The 23,584-nt window shown below is 39.7% G+C and overlaps 1 protein-coding gene across 4 annotated transcripts in view; it reads left to right on the forward strand.

Moving 5' to 3' along the window:
• Positions 1–23,584, forward strand: part of PPEF1 (protein phosphatase with EF-hand domain 1) — a 123,143-nt gene that overhangs the window by 24,564 nt on the left and 74,995 nt on the right. For 3 of the 4 annotated variants that reach the window (XM_038586981.1, XM_038586979.1, XM_038586980.1), the window contains 2 exons: positions 229–395; positions 23,256–23,383. In XM_038586981.1, coding sequence (XP_038442909.1) covers positions 323–395; positions 23,256–23,383 — 201 coding nt within the window. In that variant the 5' untranslated portion in view covers positions 229–322. Of the gene's footprint in view, positions 1–228; positions 396–20,680; positions 20,694–23,255; positions 23,384–23,584 lie in introns of those variants that run through there. The other variant, XM_038586982.1, reaches the window with a different exon arrangement.

Consider the following 23,584-nt stretch of genomic DNA (forward strand, 5'->3'; position numbering starts at 1 on the left):
ATAGAATTTATGCTGCGTAGCAGAAAAACAATCTATAGCTGCTCTAGTGCTGCTGCTGTGTTTTGGAAAATGCACCAGGATTAAATGATGTCTGATCACTTTCCACATCACATGATGAACAGCAGTTGAGAAGCATAAAATGAATCCTGCTGAGAAGCCCTTCGATACCTTGCTGTTAACGGGTGCTTTCCTCCCTCCCCCCTCTCCCTCCCGTGTCTTCCTCATCAGGATCTATGACTGAGGTGGATCAGCTAGGAGTGGCTCCTCGCAGCATAAAGGGAGGCACTTGTCACACTGTGTTTTGGAATGAGAAGTTAAATTCATGAGCACACATGATTTAGAAGACATGGGCTGTGGCACCTCGTCTTCAACGAAAGACAGAAAATCTGAGAAAGGTGAGTGCCAGCGGGGGTGCCTGTCTTCTTGAATGAAAAGGGAGCCAGAGTGAGCCGGATTCGCCTTCTCCCCTTTCCCCGGGCAGGGCAGCCACTTGCTTCCGCAGCCGCCCCCTGCGCTTGTGCACAAGGCACCGTCTCTGGAGCTAAAGGTTGAATGTTGGCATCACACGGGAAACTACCTTTAGGAAGATGTAGCTTTGAATTTATCGTGTATCATAAAGTATTATCTAAGAGAGAGCTTCTGTTTGATTTGATTGCAGCTGAACACGTACCAATATAAAATCTCACGTACCAATTTCAAACTCAACGGCAGGGAACAAGAAAGCCTCTGTGAATTTGTCTCTGTTTATTCAATATGCTTATAAATAGCTCTCTCCATACCTATGTGGCATTTAGTAGCATCACTGACTTTTTATTAGATTTTATACCTCAGTGATCGAATTCTTTTTTTATAGCTCTTCAACACAGAACTTCATGAGATTTGCCTCATGTTTTGAGAATATTCCAGGTAGAATTTGGGAGACACAAGATCATCTGCTTCCCCAAAAGTGGGTTGTTTCTAAATAGATGACTTGCCCCCCACGACCCCCATATAATTAGAGGCTTAAATATTTCCTTTGTTTCTTTTATACTGAAGTTCTTTCTCATGCCTTACTAGAATCTAGTTGCAACTCACTTGAGTGTTTAAGGGACATAGTCTCCACAAGCAAATTAAAATAAAAACAACAACAACAAACTGGGATGATTATTTGAATAATTTGCTCTTAAACTCCATTCTTTTTGTATCTAGGTTATAGATAATTTTCCCAATTTCTATCCCACATCTTGTTTTTGGAAGTTTATTCAGGCTTAAGATGGAGAGTTTAGGATGTGGAGTATTCTATACTAATTAGCATGTGAAGTTTTCTCTTGGGAATCAAATGCTTTTCTGCCTCCCAGCTGACTTATGCTGGTGAGTTAGCAAAGCTGATCTCCCACAGTAGGGACACAGGAGATGTAATCTTTCAAATCTGTAAATCTTTCAAAAGCTTCAACTGAGCTAATTCCATGGTGATAATTTATTATAAGAGAGTAAAGGGAGTAATACTCTTTTCATATCTAGGATTATCCAGAGTTCTTTAAATTTAGCCAAATTTCTCAGATATCCCCCCACCCTCTGCCCAAAAAAGGCCAAGCCCAGATTGCAAAAATAAATTCTCTCTTTTTGAAATATTTCTTGGGATGCCTGGGTAGCTCAGTCGGTTAAGTATCTGCCTTCAGCTTGGGTCATGATGCCAAGTTCCTGGGATTGAGCCCCACATCAGGCTCTCTGCTCGGCAGGGAGTCTGCTTCTCCCTCTGCCCCACCTCTGGTCACGCTCTCTCTCAAATAAATAAATAAAATCCTTTTTTAAAAAGTGTTAAAAAAAGAAATACTTCTCAACTTTTAAAATGTACAGGTAAGGGATCCCTGGGTGGCTCAGCAGTTTAGCGCCTGCCTTTGGCCCAGGGTGCGATCCTGGAGTCCCTGGATTGAGTCCCATGTCAGGCTCCCTGCCTGGAACCTGCTTTTCCCTCTGCCTGTGTCTCTGCCTCTCTCTCTCGCTGTCTCTCATGAATAAATAAATAAAATCTTTTTATTATTATTATTTTTTAATTTTTATTTATTTATTTATGATAGTCACACACAGAGAGAAAGAGAGAGGCAGAGACACAGGCAGAGGGAGAAGCAGGCTCCATGCACCGGGAGCCCGACGTGGGATTCGATCCTGGGTCTCCAGGATCGCGCCCTGGGCCAAAGGCAGGCGCCAAACTGCTACGCCACCCAGGGATCCCAATAAATAAAATCTTAAAAAAAAATGTGCAGGTAATTGGAAATATTGCCTTAGATTTTGGGATTGGTTTTTCTTTTAATTTACCAACGTGAAATCCACATAACACAAAATTAATCATTTTAAAAAGGACATTTCAGTGGCATTTGGTACATTCACAAAGTGTAACCACCCCTTCTAGTCTAGTTCTAAACATTTCCATCACTCCAAAGCAAAAGCCCTTATCTATTAGGCAGTTTCTCCCTATTTCCCTCTCCTTCTAGCCCCTGGCAACCACCAGTCTGTATCCTGTCTCTGTGAATTTACCTGTTCTGGCCATGTCATGTAAATGGAATCATACATTGTTACCTCTGCCTCCTTTCACTTTAGCATGTTTTTGGGGTTCATCCATGTTATAACATCTATCATACTTTGTTCCTTTTTAAGGCTGCATAGAATTCCATTGTATGGATAGACCACATTTTCTTTATCCATTCATTTGTGATGGACATTTGGATTGTTTCCACCTGTTTGGCTATTGTGACTAGTGCTGTTATGAATATGAGGGTACATGTACTTGTTTGAGTCCCTGTTTTCAGCTATTTGGGGGTATATACCAAGGACTGAAATTGCCAGGTCATATGGTAATTCTATGTTTAACTTTTTGAGGAAATGCCAAACTCTTCCTGGATCACTTTCTTAAAAGAGCAGTTTCATTGAGCTATAATTCACATGTCACACAATTCACCAGTTTAAAGTGTGTAATTCATTGGTTTTTAGTGTATTCACAGAGAGCTATACAACTGTCACCACTATCAATTTTAGAACATTTTCATAACCCTACCCCAAACCATTAGGAGTGACTTCCCTACCCACTACCTCCAGCCCTAGGCAATCACTAATCTACTTTCTGTCTCTATAGATTTGGGCTCTTCCAGACATTGAATATAAATGTAATCAGACCACATGAAGTCTTCTCTGTTTGACTTCTTTCACTCAGCATAATATTTTCAAAGGTCATGTTGTAGTATGAATCAGAATTTTGTTCCTTTTAATTGCTGAATAATATTCCATTATAGGAACACGATACATTGTATTCATCCATTCAGCAATTGATGAGCATTTGGGTTGTTTCTACTTTTCTTGTCATTGTGAGCAAGGCTACTCTGAACATTCATGTACAAATTAGAGTGTAAACACGTTTTCAGTGCTATTGGGTATATACCTAGGAGTAGAATTGCTGGGTCATGTGAGAGCTCAATGTTTAACATTTTGAGAAACTTCTAAACTCTTTTCTCAAGTGCCTGCACCATTCTACATTTCCACCAGCAGCGTACAATGGTTCCGATTTTTCCACATCCTTTGCAACACTTGTTATTGTCTGTCCTTTTGATTATGCCCATCCTAGTGGGTATGAAATAGTAGTTCATTAGGGCTTTTGTTTGCATATCCCTAATGACTAATGATATTGAGCATCTTGTCATGTGTATATTAGCCATTTGTAGATCTTTGGAAGAATGTCTATTCAATCATCTGTCCATTTCTGGTTATGTGTTTTTATATTATTTTGGTGTAAGAATTCTTTATATATTCCAGATATAAGTTCTTTATCAGATATATGATTTGCAAATGTTTTCTTTCATTCAGGGGGCTGTCTTCTCACTTTCTTGATGATGTCCTTTGAAGCAGGAAGGTTTTTAATTTTGATGAAGTCCAGTTTATTTTTTCTTTAGTTGCTTATGCTTTTGGCATCATACCAAAGAATCCATTGCCAAAGCCAAGATTATTTATGGTTATGTTTTCTTCTAAAAGTTTTATATTTTTAGTTCTTACATTTAGGTTTTTGATATATTTGAGTTAGTTTTAATATGTGGTATGAGGTAGAGGAACAAATTTATTCTTTGCAAGTGGATATCCAGTCATCTCAGTACCATTTGTTGAAAAGACTATTCTTTCTCCATTGAATGGTCCTGGCACTCTTGTCAAAAATCAATTGACTGTACACATGAGGGTTTATTTCTGGACTCTGAATTGTATCCCATTGATCTATATGTCTGTTCTTATGCCAGTACCACAGTGTCTTCATTACTGTATTTTATAGAAAGTTTTGAAGTTGGGAGTCTGAGTCCTTCAACTTTCTCTTTTTCAAGATTGTTTTGGCTTTCTGGGTCCCTTGCATTTCCATATGAATTTTAGGATCAATTTGTCAGTTTCTCAAAAGAAGCCATCTGGAATGTTGATGGGGATTGCACTGAATCTGTAGATCAATTTGGGAAGTATTGTCAGCTTCACAAACTATCTGATCCATGAACATGGAATGTCTTCCCATTTATTTAGGTCTTTAATTTCTTTCAATAATTTTTTGTAGCATTTACAGTTTAAGTTTTACATTTCTTTTGTTAAATTTACCACAAGTATTTTCATTCTTTTTAATGCTGTAATAAAATGGGATTATTTTCTTAATTTCATTTTTGGATTGTTCACTGCAAGTGTATAGAAAACAATTGATTTTTGTATGTTGATCTTATATCCCAAGACTGGTTGATTTCTTAGGATTTTCTTTTTTTTTTTTTTTTTTCTTAGGATTTTCTATTTACAAACTATGTCATCTGCTAATAAAGATAGTTTTACTTCTTCCTTTCTATTCTATGCCTTTTATTTCATTTTCTTACATAATTATACTGGCTAGAATCTTTCTTACTGTTGAATAGAAATTCACAAATACACATCCTTGTCTTGTTCCTGATCATAGGGGGAAAACATTCATTCTTTTGCCTTTATGTATAATATTAGCTGTGTTTTTTTGCCAAGATACTCTTTATCAGGTTGAGGAAGTTCATTCCTATTCCTCGTTTTTCAATTGTTTTTATTAAGAAGTGGTGTTTAGGCGCTCCTGGGTGGCTTAGTCATTTGAATGTCTGCCTTCAGCTTGGGTCATGATCCCAGGGTTCTGAGATTGAGCCCTATGTCAGGCTCCCCACTCATCAGGGAGTCTACTTCTCCCTCTCCCTCTGCCCCTCCTCCTATTTGTGTGTTCTCTCTCTCAAATAAAGAAAATCTTAAAAAAAAAAAAAAGTGGTGTTTAATTTTGTCAAGCATTTTGTCAAATGCTTTATCTGCATGTATCAAAATGATCATGTAGTTTTTGCCCTTTATTCTGTGATAAGTTAATTGAACTTCAGATGTTGGAACCAACTTTGCATTCCTGGGATAAATCCCATTTGGTTATGATCTATAATTTTTTTTATATGTTGCTAGATTCAATTTGGTAGAGTTTTATGATTTTTGCATTTATATTCATAAGAGATAATGGTCTATAGTTTTCTTCTGATGTGTTTGTGTGGTTTTGCTATCAGGGTAATACTAGCCTCATAGAATGAATTACAAAGTCTTCTCTTCCATCTTTTAGAAGAGTTTGCGAAGAATTGCTATTCTTTTTTTAAAAGATTTTATTTATTCATGAGAGACAGAGAGAGAGAGAGAGGCAGAGACACAGGCAGAGAGAGAAGCAGGCTCCATGCAGGGAGCCGGATTTGGGACTTGATCCCCAGGACTCCAGGACCACGCCCCAGGGCCAAAGGCAGGCGCTAAACCACTGAGCCACCCAGTTGTCCCATGAATTGCTATTAATTCTTTAAATGTTTGGTAGAATTCATCAGTGGAGCTAAGCATGGGCCTTTCTTTGTGGGTAGTGTTTTGATTACTTATACTACCTTTATTATAGGTCTATTCAGATTTTCTATTTCTTCTTGATTCATTGTTAGTAGTTTGTATCCTTCTAGGAATTTGCCTATTTCATCTAAGCTATTTAATTTAGTAGTGTATACTTGTTAGAGTATTCCCTTATAGTCCTTTTTATGCTTCCATTATCTCTTCTTGAGTATGTCAATGTTTATTATGATTTCATAATAATAAATATGAAAACTGAAACAATGGTATTTACTTAGATTTATCCATAAAAAGTTTTTCTCATTTAAAAATATTATAAAATATAGAAAAGCAGTTAGGAATAATATTCATCATTCTACTACCCACAGACAACAACTGTTAAGACTCTTTTTTTTTTGTATAGTGTATATTTCTGATCATCCTAAATATTAATTTCTTATAGCCTTGCTTTTGGTACTAAGACATTATTATATTAACATTTCTCAAATTGTTATAAATTCTTTGTAAACAGCATTTTAGCCATTACTAAACATTTTACTTTATGGATAGACCATCATATTCTTAATTATTCTTCTAATATTGAATTATTTATTTATTTATTTATTTATTTATTTATTTATTACTAATAGAGACAATACTTGGAAGAATTTCTTGTGTAGTTTTTTCCTTACTTTGGATTATTCTCATACTCAGGTGATTAAGACATGAACTTATTGTGTCAGGGTTATGAATGTTTTGAAATGTCTTGATAGAAAAATAATAGTTATTATTTCCTGAATTACTATATTCTAGAGAGTGTTCAAAATATCCTGCATACTTTTTATTTAATCCTTGCAATAAACCTGAGTAAAGTGTTATTATTCCTTTTTTGTATAATTGAAGAAGCTCATGCTCAGCAAAGTAAGTACTTGTCAAGGTCATATTAGTTATCACTGCCAGAATTGGGATTTGAATGCAAGGAATTCTGAGTACAGTTTTGTTTTTTTGTTTTTTTGTTTTTTTGTTTTTTTTGTTTTGCTGCCAACCATTACACCATTTTATGGTGCCTCCCGATGTTGCTGCTCTTGGAAACTAACTTTAATTAAATGTACTCATATAAAATACCTTTTATTGCATAGTGCTTTTTATAGTTGTACAGGCCCTTTCATATACAATTGTTCTTCACAGCCTGTGAAGGATTGTTTTCAATTTGTTAGAAAGGAAATCAAAGCTTTGAGAGGCAAAGTGATTTGCTTAAGAACACATAGCTAGTAAGTGGCAGAGTCAGGGTTAGGGCTTGCTCTCTGTTTCTCACAGTCTGACTAGTGTGAAAGGCTTTTCCTCCCACTTTGGCCATTCAGCCCTATTACAGAATTCTAGAGTACCATGGCATTTAAAATTTTTTATTTATTTATTTGTTTGTTTATTTATTTATGAGAGAGAGAGAGAGAGAGAGAGAGAAGAGAGAACAAGGAGAGGGGCAGAAGGAGAGAAAGAAAGAATCCTCAAGCAGACTCCCCACTGAGCGTGGAGCAGGACTCCGGGCTCAGTCCCAGGTTTCTAAGCCAAAACCAAGAATTGGATGCTTAACTGACTAAGCCACCCAGATGACCCTATTGTGGCGTTTTTGAGAAAAAGTAGCCTACATATAAAATTGAGACTATCCTCTTTTTGTGGGCTATCTAGTTTCATGTAGAGAAGTAGCATCAATGTTGTATTATTATTGTTATTTTGCTTCTTTTGTAATGTGTAACAGGGAAGAGAAAAATCATAGTTATCATTTATATTGAGTGCCTACTATGTTCATTATTTCTCTTTCTCTGCAAAACTCTTGGAGGAAACTTTGGGGCACCTGGGTGGCTCAGTTAGTTAAATGTTGCCAACTCTTGGTTTCACCTCAGGGTCCTGAGATCAAGTACCCCTGTTGGGCTCCACACTCAGCAGGGAGTCTGTTTGTCTTTCTCCCTCCCTCAGCTTTGATATGCTGCCCTGACTTGTAAAATTGGAATTTATCCAAAAATAGAAATTAAACATTGCGATTTCATTCTCCCAAACTCCACTTTATACTTAAAATTTTATATTGATGCATTTTGAATTAATAATCTATTGCTCTTTTTTCCCATGGAGCACTTTCAGAACACGATGATATATTTTCTTTTATTTCTTCCCTTGAGACCATTTAGAAATGCATTTATTCATTTTCCCTAAGTGCTGAGGAGCCTACAAAAGGTTTTGGCTTTGGAGTTCTCATGCTTTAAGCTATGAGAAATGGAAATTTTCTCTAATGGAGATTGTTCTTTTTAAAAAATATTTGTTCTTTATTTTTACTTAGAAGCTTAAAAATACTAACTAGTAAACCAAATATTTCTTTAATTCCTGGAATAACATCTAGTTAATTTAGTTGTTTAAAAATTTAATAATTGGGCAGCTCGGGTGGCTCAGCGGTTCAGTGCCGCCTTCAGCCCAGGGCGTGATCCTGGAGACTTGGGATCGAGTCCCATGTCAGGCTTCCTGCATGGAGCCTGCTTCTCCCTCTGTGTCTCTGCCTGCCTCTCTCTCTCATGAATAAATAAAATCTTAAAAAAAATAAAAATAAAAATCTAATAAGCCATTCACAGCTGCCTGAGAAATCCCCTCCTTCCACCATCAGCCCTGTATCTCCTACCTCCTCAGTCCCAAAGTTAAGTCATTTACAAAGCTGTATATTTATATTTGGGACCTTCATGGAAAAACAATGAATGATGTTGTTTCCTTTATCTGTGTTGTTCTCTGAAAAATTTTCTGAAACTTTAGAGGGGCTCTTGCCATTCTGGTTATTATTGGAGGATTTTCCTTTATAATTGCCATCAAGCAGTCTTTACTGGCATTATGGGGTATAGCAGAAATCCCTGTGAATTGAGATTTCCCTCATTTTCCTCTTCAGTGAAATGGGACATCAGATAAGATGCTCTTTAAAATTCTTGCCACTCAAAAGTCTCTCAGAATGCTCTATAACTGCAAGTGTACATGGAGAGGTGAGAGCTCTATAGCTGCAAGTGCACATGGATAGAAAAGGCATTGATTACCCCCTTCTACTACTCTTGCTTGCTCCCTTAGCTATTACCCCATTAACATTTTTAAAAAAGATTTTATTTATTTATTTATTCATGAAAGACACACAGAGAGAAAGGCAGAGACATAGGCAGAGGGAGAAGCAGGCTCCAGGCAGGGAGCCCCATGTGGGACTCGATCCTGAGACCGCAGATCATGCCCTGAGCCAGGGGCAGGTGCTCAACTGCTGAGCCACCCAGGTGTCCCTCCATTAACATTTTTTTTAAGAGAGAGAGAGAGAGAGAGAGAGAGAGCACTGCTAGCAGGGTGGGGAATGGGGAAAGGGGCAGAGGGAGACGGAGAGGGAGAGAGAATCTTAAGCAGGCTCCACACCCAGCACGGAGCCCAACATAGGGCTTGACACAGGGCTCAATCTCGCAACCCTGAGATCATGACCTTAGCCAAAATCAGGAGTCGGCCACTTAACCAACTGAGCCACTCAGGTGTCTCACCCTGTTAATGTCCTAACATGCTCAAGCGCCTTTCCTCGATTTTCCTTTTCTTTTGGTTTGGATACATTTTTTTTTTCCTCATGCCATTCTGTTTTGCTTTACCCCCAACTGCTTATTTTTTAAAATTGCAAACCTTCAGAGAGAAGAATACAGCGAACACCTACATTCCCTTCACCGAGATTCACCACTTTGTTAACATTTTATCTTTTTCTCTCTCCCTCTCTCCTCTATCTCCCTCTCCACTTGAAAGTAAATTGTAGACAATATGATATTAACCTCCATGTACTTCAGCATGAGTGTCCTAAAAACAGGGATATTCTTTTATATAACTATAAATCTATATCACTCTGAAAAGCATTTAGCATTGGTAGATTAATATTGTCTAACATGGAGCTCATATTCAGAATTTTCCTGCTGTCCAAAATGGCCCCTTGTAACTGTTTTTCCCTTCCCTTTGGAAGAAAAGCCTTCCCTTGTCCTCTTCTTCCCTCCACTTACTCTCCTCCCTCTCAGAGCTTGCTCTTGAAAGGGGCGTTTACACTGCTGTCTCCTACTTTCTCCATTCAATCCCATGGAAAATGGTTTTGACAAGTTCTTGAATGACCTTGAAGTCCAGTGGACCATTTTCAGTTCTTATTTTGCTTGGCTTCCTGGTAGTGCTTGGCACTCTACACACATCCCTCTTAAAATACTCATGGCCCTTGGCTTCAGTGACTGCACATTCTCCTTGTGTCTCTGAACTGTTTATAAGGGCTCCACTTTCTCCCAAGTTCTAAATATTAGGATTCCTCTGGGTTCCTCTTGGTTCTTTTATTTTGTCACTCTAATGCTCTCCTTGGGTGACTTTACTCTCATGGTTTTAATTATCGTCAGTATATCAAAAGTGCCAAATCTTTATTTTTGGCCCATATCATATAATATAGCCCTGGTTTTTTGGCATCAATTGGAAATCATTTTCTTTTCATTTCTTCTATTTTCTTTTTTTATTTTCAGTACAGTGTTATATTAGTTTCAGGTGTACAGTATAGTGATTCAACAATTCTATTTACCACTCAGTGCTCATCACAATAAGAGTACTCTTAGGGAATCATTATATTTTATTTTATTTTTAAAAGATTTTATTTACTGTAGAGATAGAGAGTCGTGGGGCGGGGGTTAGGAGCAGAGGCAGAGGAACAAGCAGACCCTGGGCTGAGCAGAGTCCAATGTGGGGCTTGATCTCACAACCCTAAGATCATGACCTGAGCCAAAATCAAGAGTCAGATGATCAACCTACTGAGCCACTCAGGTGCCCTGAGAATTATTTAAAATGAGTACTTTTCTTTTTTCTTTTTTTTTTTTTTTTAAAAAAACTATTTATTGATTTAAGTAATCTCTGTAACCAACGTGATGTTCGAATTTGTGACCCTGAAATCAAAAGTCCCATGCTCTTCTGGCTGAGCCAGCCAAGTGCCCCAAGAGTACTTTTCTTTTTGTAAAAGGAGACCACTTTCTTGATCTGAAATTGTGATCCCTCTCAATAATAATTTCAAGTTAATCATTCACTTTTTGGTATGATAATGAGGTGGCCTTGAGGTTTATATAGGACTGCTACTACAAACACATTTATTGCCTGTATGAAATAGGCACACAAAACCAAAACATCCTTTTTATTCTTTACACCAATTAAATGCATCTTCCTTTTTTTTTAAATGCATCTTCCTATTTTTCTTTATTTGCTATGTGACTAATTCACCAATGCTTTAGAAATGTTAAGTATTATGAGACTCTGCCATGGATTATTTAGATATCCATTCTAGAATCATGAGCCTTTAGGGGATAGAGAGTATTTCTAAAAGGATATGAAGTCCTACCTCCCCATTTAAATGTTCTTTACCAGCTTCTAGCCTTGACTAGACCATTCACGAAGAAGCCAGCTTTTAGTCGGATCCTGTTAATTGTTAGAAAATCCTGTTACAAAGAGACATATTTCAACTGAGTGTAAGAAAGGGCATTACCTCAGCCCCAATTGCCAGTTATTTCCCAGAATCAGAACACTTGTCTTATTCGATTATGGCTTTATATGGCATTATCTTTTCAGCAGCTACAGAAGACAAAATTTAATGCTGATCATATCTGACCTTGGGTGAATGAATGTGGCAATAGAACTCAGATTAGTAATTAATAACAAGGGAAACATAAAACAGAATTGCAGTCAAGACATTTAATTTTTTAAAATTCTGAGTGAGAATTAAAGGTCATTATTGAATCGTTGAATAGAACAGATTTCCTATGAGAAAATATTTTAATAATTTAAAATGCTAGTAATACTTTTACATAACTAGATTTCTTACATACTTAAAAATATAAGTTTTTAAAAACTGAGATCTTCATGATAACGATTCTTTTAGAAAATTGGCAGAAATTCATAAAGTAGAGAGGTCACAGTTACTTGCAAACTGTTGTTTTCCTGATTTCACTGATTTAGCTTATAAGTTTGGTATTGTATAGATAAAGCCTCATATTTTCCTGAACTATGGTGTTAGCCAAAGATTACAGTTCTTATGGAAACGTCCACAAAATGGGCTTTATGTAATCTTTGTTGTTCCATTGTCCTGTTGAATAAAAGAAGGCTTTAAGTGGGGGGCATTTAAAAATCTGAGTCCTAATAAATGTGAAGAGAAAGAGTTAGAAAATCACTATTTTGCAACCACCATTGAAAGAATAGATTTGGGCAAAAATTATCCATGGATGTTTTGGAGAACAGAATGTATACAAAGTCCTAAAGCCTTGTTCCTGCAAATTGTTTATTAATTATAAAGAGGAAGCAAATATATCCACAGTAGAGAATTTTAGGTAGACCCTATGGGGTGACCCGATTGGGTAGAGGGGTCAGCTGCAAGGGTGGTGAAAGAATTCACCTGAGGCAGAACAAAGGAAATAGAAGTTTATTGGATACATGGCAAGGGGGCAGCAGGCAGGACAGCAGAGGAGAGACTGTCTGCCAGGAAGAGGGGATGGGGGCGTAATTATGATGAGGAAAGTGAGGAGATTGGGGATCCTATGAAATTTCCCTTTTTTGGTACCCATGCCTGGTTGTAAGTAGCCCATTGGTCAGCGAGGGCCTATGGCTCTTTGGGGGATGGTCTCCTAATGAGCCAGTTTTCATTCAGCCAGCTGGTCGAGTTCCTATTACTCAAGCCTGCTGCCCAAAAATGGCCTCTACAGGCACCTCCTAAACCAAACAATCTAAGTTCATATCACCAATAATGAGACAAACGAACATCATGTGCCTCCTGATGTAACCTACTTGAAAAAGTCTCATTACTTATTCCTGCCAAAATATATAACCTGAATCTAATCATGAGGAAATAGCAGACCCATCCAAATTGAGGGATATGTTAAATAACTAGCCTGTACTCTTAAAAAATTTCAGTATCTTTAAAGAGAAAAAAAGGCTAAGGAATTGTTCTAGAATAAAGGAGACTGAAGAAATGATGGTATTATGGGTGGAGAGAGAGAGCACAAGAGAGAGAGTAGGAGAATGCATATATGACAAAATATTAACAGTTGCACTATTCTTACCTTTCCCCATATGTTTGAAAATGTTTCAAAACAAAAGGCAAGAATATCCCAGTCCTGTACAACCTGAGCTTTTTGGCGAGTCTGTGATGGCTGTAGCCTAGGGTTCTGCCCTTTGGGAGTGTCATTTATTAGTTCTTCCTTGTTTTTGCCTTCTCCCACCTTTTATATCCATCACAGACTCTGTGTACCACGTCCTGGCATCATCTTGAGCAGCTTCACTGTATCCATGAACAGCCCCAAATACACTGGTGTCTCAGTTCCTTGACCTCCTAAGCTCCAGCATCCCCTTACTCACTCTACTTGAACTACTTGCTCCTGTGTCCTGGTCCCTATGGCCACCCGGATCAGCTCTGCCTCTGCAGTCTTTATGACCATTATCCCATTTTCTGATCACTTGATCTTCATTGAAACCTCTGGACCTTAGCCCCTTCCCATGTGTCTCTGTCTCCCAGCCCCCTCTTGTCTTCACTTTCTCTCCCCATCTTCTATCGGCTATCACTCAAGCCAGTTAACAGATCATACACAGTAATCATACTTTAGGCAATTCAAAAGAGAAGTAATGGGTGAAATGTTTAATGTTCCTAGAACACTTGCTAGCAAACTTTGCTACAGTTCCTTGATGGGAAAGTCAAGGATATTAGTGACTTGACTTGAAAATTTTCTACAGGGATGATTCATAGATATACATATATACATATATGTATATATGTATATATATGAATATATATGTATACATATGAATATATATGTATATATGAATATATATGAATATATGTACATATATGAATATATACATATATATTTTTAGTAGCCTTTATTTTTTATTTTTTTTAATAAATTTATTTTTTATTGGTGTTCAATTTACCAACATACAGAATAACACCCAGTGCTCATCCCGTCAAGTGCCCCCCTCAGTGCCCATCACCCATTCACCCCCACCCCCCGCCCTCCTCCCCTTCCACCACCCCTAGTTCGTTTCCCAGAGTTAGGAGTCTTTGTGTTCTGTCTCCCTTTCTGATATTTCCCACACATTTCTTCTCCCTTCCCTTATATTCCCTTATATTCCCTTTCACTATTATTTATATTCCCCAAATGAATGAGAACATATAATGTTTATCCTTCTCCGATTGACTTACTTCACTCAGCATAATACCCTCCAGTTCCATCCACGTCGAAGCAAATGGTGGGTATTTGTCGTTTCTAATGGCTGAGGAATATTCCATTGTATACATAAACCACATCTTCTTTATCCATTCATCTTTCAATGGACACCGAGGCTCCTTCCACAGTTTGGCTATTGTGGACATTGCTGCTATAAACATCGGGGTGCAGGTGTCCTGGCGTTTCATTGCATCTGTATCTTTGGGGTAAATCCCCAGCAGTGCAATTGCTGGGTCGTAGGGCAGGTCTATTTTTAACTCTTTGAGGAACCTCCACACGGTTTTCCAGAGTGGCTGCACCAGTTCACATTCCCACCAACAGTGTAAGAGGGTTCCCTTTTCTCCGCATCCTCTCCAACATTTGTGGTTTCCTGCCTTGTTAATTTTCCCCATTCTCACTGGTGTGAGGTGGTATCTCATTGTGGTTTTGATTTGTATTTCTCTGATGGCAAGTGATGCAGAGCATTTTCTCATGTGCATGTTGGCCATGTCTATGTCTTCCTCTGTGAGATTTCTCTTCATGTCTTTTGCCCATTTCATGATTGGATTGTTTGTTTCTTTGGTGTTGAGTTTAAGAAGTTCTTTATAGATCTTGGAAACTAGCCCTTTATCTGATACGTCATTTGCAAATATCCTCTCCCATTCTGTAGGTTGTCTTTTAGTTTTGTTGTATCCTTTGCTGTGCAAAAGCTTCTTATCTTGATGAAGTCCCAATAGTTCATTTTTGCTTTTGTTTCTTTTGTCTTCTGGATGTATCTTGCAAGAAGTTACTGTGGCCAAGTTCAAAAAGGGTGTTGCCTGTGTTCTCCTCTAGGATTTTGATGGAATCTTGTCTCACATTTAGATCTTTCATCCATTTTGAGTTTATCTTTGTGTATGGTGAAAGAGAGTGGTCTAGTTTCATTCTTCTGCATGTGGATGTCCAATTTTCCCAGCACCATTTATTGAAGAGACTTTCTTCCAATGGATAATCTTTCCTCCTTTATCGAATATTAGTTGACCATAAAGTTCAGGGTCCACTTCTGGGTTCTCTATTCTGTTCCATTGATCTATGTGTCTGTTTTTGTGCCACTACCACACTGTCTTGATGACCACAGCTTTGTAGTACAACCTGAAATCTGGCATTGTGATGCCCCCAGCTATGGTTTTATTTTTTAAAATTCCCCTGGCTATTCGGGGTCTTTTCTGATTCCACACAAATCTTAAAATAATTTGTTCTAACTCTCTGAAGAAAGTCCATGGTATTTTGATAGGGATTGCATTAAATGTGTAAATTTCCCTGGGTAACATTGACATTTTCACAATATTAATTCTGCCAATCCATGAGCATGGAATATTTTTCCATCTCTTTGTGTCTTCCTCAATTTCTTTCAGAAGTATTCTATAGTTTTTAGGGTATAGATCCTTTACCTCTTTGGTTAGGTTTATTCCTAGGTATCTTATGCTTTTGGGTGCAATTGTAAATGGGATTGACTCCTTAATTTCTCTTTCTTCAGTCTTATTGTTAGTGTATAGAAATGCCACTGATTTCTGGGCATTGATTTTGTATCCTGCCACGCTACCAAATTGCTGTATGAGTTCTAGTAATCTTGGGGTGGAGGCTTTTGGGTTTTCTATGTAGAGTATCATGTCATCAGCGAAGAGGGAGAGTTTGACTTCTTCTTTGCCAATTTGAATGCCTTTAATGTCTTTTTGTTGTCTGATTGCTGAGGCTAGGACTTCCAGTACTATGTTGAATAGCAGTGGTGAGAGTGGACATCCCTGTTTTGTTCCTGATCTTAGGGGAAAGGCTCCCAGTGCTTCCCCATTGAGAATGATATTTGCTGTGGGCTTTTCGTAGATGGCTTTTAAGATGTTGAGGAATGTTCCCTCTATCCCTACACTCTGAAGAGTTTTGATCAGGAATGGATGCTGTATTTTGTCAAATGCTTTCTCTGCATCTAATGAGAGGATCATATGGTTCTTGGTTTTTCTCTTGCTGATATGATGAATCACATTGATTGTTTTACTTGAGTAGCCTTTACAATTTGTCTTCTTTGTCCAGAAGCTTCTGATTTACGTGTTCACAAGTACATGTCCTATTTTGTCCTTGAATGGTTACTTAAACCTTTGCTATGTGCAATAATAGGTAGGCTGTAGCTGTGGCCTTAAAAAAAAAAAAAAGAAGGATGAATTAGAATATCTTATAACTGGAGAGAATCTTAGAGATCACATTATTCCAAGTTTTCATTGTTCACATGAGATCCTGAGGACCAGAGAGGTTAAACAATCTGCCCAAGGTTACACAGTTGGCACCTGGTTGAGTCAGAACCAAAATGGAAGTCTCAATATTACAAATCAAAACTGATTTTTGTTATCCCCTGTGGATGGGTTGCTTGCTGGGTGAGTACATGAGTAAATAGAAAGTCAAAGAAATGACCTCTAGTTCTTGCCCCTCTCTGACTGGAACACCAGAAGTTTCTAAGAATGATCAAACTATGATCTCTGTTGTCATTTAAGGAAAGTGATAGTTTTAAGAAGCCTGTCAGTGTTTGGAGACAAAGCCTCATGCTTTACTCTCATTTCCCTCTTGTTTAAGAAAAATGATTTGCAGGGGCACCTGGGTGGCTCAGTCGGTTAAGCGTCCAACCCTTGGTTTGGGGCAGGTCATGATCTCAGGGTTGTGAGATCAAGCCCCACATTGGGCTCCATGCTCAACATGGATTCTGCTTGAGATTCTCTCCCTCTCCCTTGCACCTCCCCCACCCCCATCCCCACCCCCCGCTTGAGCAGTCTCTCTCAAATAAATTAATTAATTAAAAGTTTTTTTTTTTTTTTAAAGCAAATGTTTTCCAGGGATAAGAATGCTGTGTGGTGCCCTTGCTGTGCAGGGATGCCACAGTTTGTGGATGAGCAAGCCTCATAGGGTTCTTATTTTGCTTGCTGCCCAAGAAGCAGACTTTGTGACCATCTCATGTCCACTGGGCATGTGCTTTGAGCTGTTTTTCCAGTGAAGTTTGAAGTCTCATTGTGACAGTCACACACTCTAGCAGATGGCAGATATAGAGCTGTAAACAAAAATAGCAAGGAAAACTGTGGTCCCAGAGCTGAGCCAGACTCTATTCTCATCATGCTTTGAAGAGCTGAGGAAATAGATGTTTTCCCCCTTGTTTAAAGCCTTTTGCTACTAGATGGTTCATACTCTTTCCAGTTCATTGGAATTCGTTTTAATGAGTTCTATCACACTTTGTGCGTCTCTTTCTTCCTGACTGGGTGTCAGGCCCCTTAAAGTTATATGAAATATTTGCTCATCCTGATGCCTCCTCAGGAGGCCTCTGCCAGCAGAATTTCAAAAGCAGAGAGTCTTTAAATGCCTTATTGTTCTGAAGATAAGCTGCTTGTTTAAAGAACTGTCAAATAAACTCTGATTTAAAAAACAAACCAAACCTAAGACTCCACCAGTCAGCATGAAGAGAAACACAAGATGGAAAGTCTTAACTAAAGAGCAATTTCATTCATTCAACAAATACTTATTGAGCATCTACTATGTTCTAGGGACGGTTCCAGACTCAGGGGATATAGCAGCTAACCCAAAAGACTAAAGTCCCAGAGATTACATCCTAGTGGAAGAAGCCAGACAATGACAAATGAGTAAAATGTATGCTATATCAGATAGTGTTAAGTGCTGTGGTGAGGAAATGAGATGGCAGTGGGGGCCTGGAGGCCATTTTAAAAAGGGTGGTCAGAAAAGGTCTTGCTGAGAAAGTAGTGTTGGAACCAAGAATACATTCTCTGAGGGAGTGTGCCCTCTAGATCCTGGTTGGCCCGGTTCTTCTGGCTCCTCACTCTTGGGTTCTGAGATGGTGTGTGTTTGTCCACAGTAGTTTGTGAAATTTTTAATACACTATTATGTATAGTTAGGAAGTTGGAAGTGGGGGGAACACTAGAAGTTGTTAGCCAGGAGGAAGACAATTATTATGTTATTCCCACCTTAGTTTTTTTTTTTTTAAGCATCTACTATTTATTGAGTGCTTCCTATGTGTCAGGCAACATGCTAAGCATTTTATATGAATCAATCAATTAATATATTATGAATACCTGTATCAATACATTACTAATACATTATTATTATAACAGCCCTAGAAGATATGCATTCATTTGTTCAACAAGTATCCATTGCCAGGCCTTACCTCAGGTACTGGGGATATGGCAGTGAACAAAATTAAAGTCCCTATTCTCATGTAGCTTAGCTAATAGGGGAAGATAGACAATAAACATATAAACATAGGAGTATATGGGATGTCAGCTGGTAAAACGTGCTATGGAGAACAACAGAACAGGTAAAGAGCATAGGGAATGTGAGGTATGGACGCTATGGGAAGGAGGACATTACTGTTGTATATACTGTCTCATTTTTTATGGCCGGTTCCAAATGCCACATTGGGTTGTATAGCATAATGGTATAAGCCCAGTTTCTGGAATTCCAGAAATCCAGATTTGACTCTGTATTCTCCCACTGACAAATGATGTGACTCCAAACAAGTTATTTCTGAGCCTCAGTCTCCTTATCTGTTAAATAAGGGTAATGACACTTCATGGGATGGTTGGGAGGATTAAATCAAATATAATTAAATGATCCACAGAAAGCACCAAGCACAGTGCCTGGCACAAAACAAATGCTCTGAATTTATGATTTGCCTTATTCATTGGCCTCCTACATGGATAGTTAATTTCCTGTAAAATACCATGATAATGACTGCCACCATAGAAAAGAAGCCATTAAAAAACAAGAACCAAAAAAACCCTCAGCTTGGCAATAGAGAATCCACCTGCGCTGGGTACAGGAAATTGGCCAGGTAACTCATTAAACCTATGCTGTTGCTTCCTTCTAGAAACAAAAATAGAAGGCCCTTGGGACACATATGGCAATATCTTTTATTTTTGTTTTTTTTTTCTGCATGGAATTAATGTGACAGGGAAGACAAGCCCTGTTATGTGATGAAGCAGCAGGACCAGAAGCGGATCTAAGCTGTCCAACAAGTTCAGAACTGGACGACACAGATCTTCAACTCTATAGGCAGGGTTGGGGGTTATGAATACAGCAACCCCTCGGGGAGGGTCTATACTATCTGGGCTCTACCCTTTGCCATTTTGGAGGTTTCTGCTCCAGAGGAGAGTTCTCAGCTGGCTAGAGTGGCCCCTCTGTATGTGGTGGGGGTGGGGAGCTGGGGGGCAGTTCTTAGTAATCAGGTGAGGTCACAGAGGTCTGCTGTTGGTACACTCCACTCTGCCCTTCCGGTCTCCTTCCTGTGCTGGGAGAGGGTGTTGGGGCAACCACAGAGCAAAGGAGCAATAGCAGGATGCAGATCAGAGTCCATTTTGCCAGCTGCTGCCTATATACTCCAAATCCCTGTGTGGGATTCCGATAAGGGCCAGAGCCAGAGGGTCCAGGCAGTTTGCTGCTTGAGGCCTAACCTGAGCCTGCTGTTCCCACCCGCTGAGACTGGCTCATCAGGCAAGGTCTCTTCTGGAGGTGGAAACCATAGAGGGATGTGATGAGAGAAGTGAAGGGAAAGAGCTGTCAGTTGGGTATCAAGCCATTCCTCAGTTACAGAAAGGTCTCTGAAGGAGCTCTAAGACACGTGGAGGTAGGCCAGTTACCATCTCTAGGGCTGAGAGAACAAAGGGGAGAGACTGGAATTATTAACATTTAGAAAGTCGGAGGAGGGTTCCCGCAGAAGTCAAACTCAAGCCTTTGAGAGTGGGGGCTGCCCAGCTGGTGCTGGAGTCTCTGAGGGGCAGCCCCAAGGCTGGTTGTGTAAGCACAGTGTACTGCAGACTGGATCTAGTTGCTGCTACAGGGAGACCCTGGGGCAGGAGTGTGTGGGGGGGAACTATTGCCAGGAGACTCTCAGAGGAACAAGAGTACGTCTCTCATCCTCCTCCAGCCTCACCATCTCCCTCTACTGCCCCCGTTGGCAGAGCCAAACCCATAGCACTCCGCTGATCAGAAATGTGGCCTGCAGAGCCCCAGCCTCAGCATCCACGAGCCCACTAGAGAAGTGTGGGGTGACAGCTGACATGTGATAGCTTAGTAGGTGGCATTCGTGCCCATGTGTAGAGGCTCTGGGACCAGATAGCAAGCATAAACAGGCCTGGTGATTTCTGAGCAGAGAAGGGGGTAGGGGATGGCTCAGCTTACTGCCTTTGCAGGAGAAGAGGCAATGCAAGAGCCAGGGAACTGAGCATGGCTGTCAGCCTTCCACACCTACTAGTAAAATATAGTCTATGAAAGTATTGTGTGCTTATCAAATAAAACAGCAACTCCTCCCCAGGGGAGTGTGCCTAGACCTTGGCAAGGGACTGGCCTGAAGCAAGGCAGAGATAGAACACGGGGCTTGGATCACCTATTTCACCTCATGGGGGAGGACTAGAAGTGATAGTATGAGTAATGTGTGTAGCTTACTGCCGGGCATATAGTAGGCATTCCATAAGTGGTGGCTATTATTATTCAAAGGAAGGAAAGATACAAATAGATTAGGGAAAGAAGTAACTGGCTATAGTGGAGAGAGCTGAGAGTCTGGACTCAGAAGACTTGAGTCCATACTACTAGGTAAGTGACTTGAAGCAAGATATTTGCCTCTCTGAACCTGAAGTTTCCTTATGTGTAACATGGAGATGACACTTGTGTGTATGTGCGGGGGAGGGCTAAATATCTTATAGCAGCCCCTTAACAAATGGTAGCTGTTTTGTCCCAATATTAGTTATAGAAATAGTAAGCATGATTATTTATGATCTGTGGTGCTAACCCCAAGCTGAAGAAACTTTAGTGATCCTTTAGCCTACTACATCACTGTGCAGATGCAGAAACCGAGACCCAGCAAAAGGTCAGTAGCTCTAGGGAGGTTAAGAGCGTGGGCTACAGGTCAGTGCGACCTGGCTTCAGTTCTGTGCTGTGCATTTCCACCTGCTGGCTGAGTGACCTTAAGTAGTCTGTCTCAGCCTCAGGGTGCGGTGAGGACTGCAGGAAATGAATCCATGGCCCTGCCCTCAGTAAGTGCTCGGTAAATAGCCCTGGGACAGTTCCTTTGTGCTTGAGGAACAGAGAGAGCCCCCGAGGTGAGAGTTGGTTTATCCTGACCGGGACTGTCCCATAGAAGGGACCTGATAGGTGAGCCCTCCATAATGATATGGTGAGAACAGCTGAGATGTCCAGCCTCCCAATCATTTGCTTTGCCATATTGAACAAATCACTCTATTTCTTCTCCCTGTGGTGTTCCCCTATAATGATCATGATACTTGACCTTATGTCTATTTCCTGGGGTCTTCTGGAAGCTGAATAATGAAAGGGGTGTCTCAAACTAGAGAGTCTTGGAGAAACATAAATAAATACCCTCAGATGACTAGTGTACCACAGCAGTATTAAGCCAAGGATACTGAGACTGGAGGCTAGAATCCTGCTTTTAGAATTCAAATTGTTCTTGTTATAGTCAACTCTTAATTTTTATGTGCTAACTGGGAAAAATTATAGCATGAATAAAAGAAGCCAGCTGGTGTTGATTGCTCTTCGCTCTAAAACTTGAGGAAGGCATAAGAGACTATATTTTAAATCTCATTATCTCTCACCTGATCGCTTTCTTCAAAGCCATGAAGCAACAGGATGATTCAAAGGCTCAGAGCCCCAGAAGAGAGTCAGTGTACTGAATAATCCACAAATGAGACGATGCTTATCACTATAGTAGCCGTTTGTTTAGCCATCTATTAACCAGGCATGGGGCTAAACTCTTCACCAGTAGTAGCTCATTAAATCCTTATCATAACGCTATGAAGGAGGGAGGTGTGTTTGCTTATCCATCAGTTTTGTATCACTTGAATCTCAGGTACAGAAGCTGGAGCGAATCCTACTTTGTAATTCATTGTACCTTGTCATCACTGGTCTGTGTGAGACTCTTTCTTATGTTAGCTAATTAATTTGCTTGTTGTACCCTATACTCATTCACACACACACCCCATAAATAACCAATCTGGTTGTTTAGTGTCTTTTCCTTTGTATATATTCTTATGAATGTATGTTTTGGTTTTGTGTATGTGCGTTTTAAGTTTATATAAAATTATATGTTATATTTCATTGTCTCTGACTTTTTAATGACTGTTCTAACTGAAACACTATATTTTTAAGACCCACCCATGTTGCTGTGGGTTTATTTAATCTATTGCTCCCAGTTGTGGCATAATAGCCAGTGGTGTGCACACACCACAGTTACACATTCTCCTTCCCAGCGATGGACAGCCAGGCTGCGTTGGTGTCAAATTCCCTACTGCCACAAGCAACAAAACAGGGGTATATAGGATTGCTTTGGGGGTATATAGTGAAGAATGGAATGGCTACTTCCCAGGGCATACATAGAATATGAATATTCCTGAGTAGTGCCAGAGGTAGGTGCTGTTATTTTCCCCATTTTACAGGTAAGGAAACTGAAGCTTTGAGAGTTTTAATAACTTTTTTTTTTAAGATTTTATTTACTCATGAGAGACTCAGAAAAATAGGCAGAGACATAGGCAGAGGGAGAAACAGGCGCCCTGCAGGGAACCCGATGTGGGACTCGATCCCAGGACCCCGGGATCACACCCTGAGCTAAAGGCAGACGCCCAACCACTGAGCCACCCAGGTGTCCTGAGAGTTCTAATAACTTACCAGAGTCTCATAGTAATTAGCGGATCTGGGATTCAAATTCACAACTTCTTGTCCCAAAACTCTACTATTTTTTTTTTTTTTTTGATAGAGATAGTGTGCACAAGTGGGTGGGCAGAGGAAGGGACAGATGGAGAGAGAGAATCCCAAGCAAACACCCCCGAGTACAGAACATGACTTGGGGCTTGATCCCACGACCTGGAGATCATGACCTGAGCCCAAATCAAGAATCAGACACTTAACTGAATGAGCCACCCAGGCGCTCCCCAGAAACTCTACTCCTAATGGCTATGCCATCATTATTCTCTGGGTATTTGAGACTTGACATTTTACAAAAACATAAAGGTAAATCTCATTGCAGTGTGTGTTCTTAGAACCTAGAAATCCAGGTGTACTGATTTTGTTTCTGAAGCACCTACGTCCGTGTCCTAGAGCTGCATAGTAACTGGTATCCTCTGATTTTCATATCCTACGTGTCTGTAGTGCTAAAAGCCGCATTGGTCATCCAGAACTGGTACCGAGGTTACAGTGCTCGGTTGAAGGCCAGACAACGCTATGCCCTCACCATCTTCCAGTCTATCGAATATGCTGATGAACAAGGCCAATTGCAGGTCTGTTTTGCCAGTTCATCTCCTTTTGGGTAAAGTGCACCTCATGATCGAGAAAAGGAAAGTTTGGGTCCATTTTAAGCTGAGGAACCTTGGTGAAAGCTTTAACAGAGGGTGATATTGTCTCGGAACTAGCTGCGGAGAGTATGATTTGGGAAGAGGATGGTATTTTTCAATCCTGACATTCACATTTTGAAGAGGGCT

This window comes from Canis lupus, chromosome X (genome assembly GCF_011100685.1).
Source record: "Canis lupus familiaris isolate Mischka breed German Shepherd chromosome X, alternate assembly UU_Cfam_GSD_1.0, whole genome shotgun sequence".
NCBI classification, from domain to species: domain Eukaryota; kingdom Metazoa; phylum Chordata; class Mammalia; order Carnivora; family Canidae; genus Canis; species Canis lupus.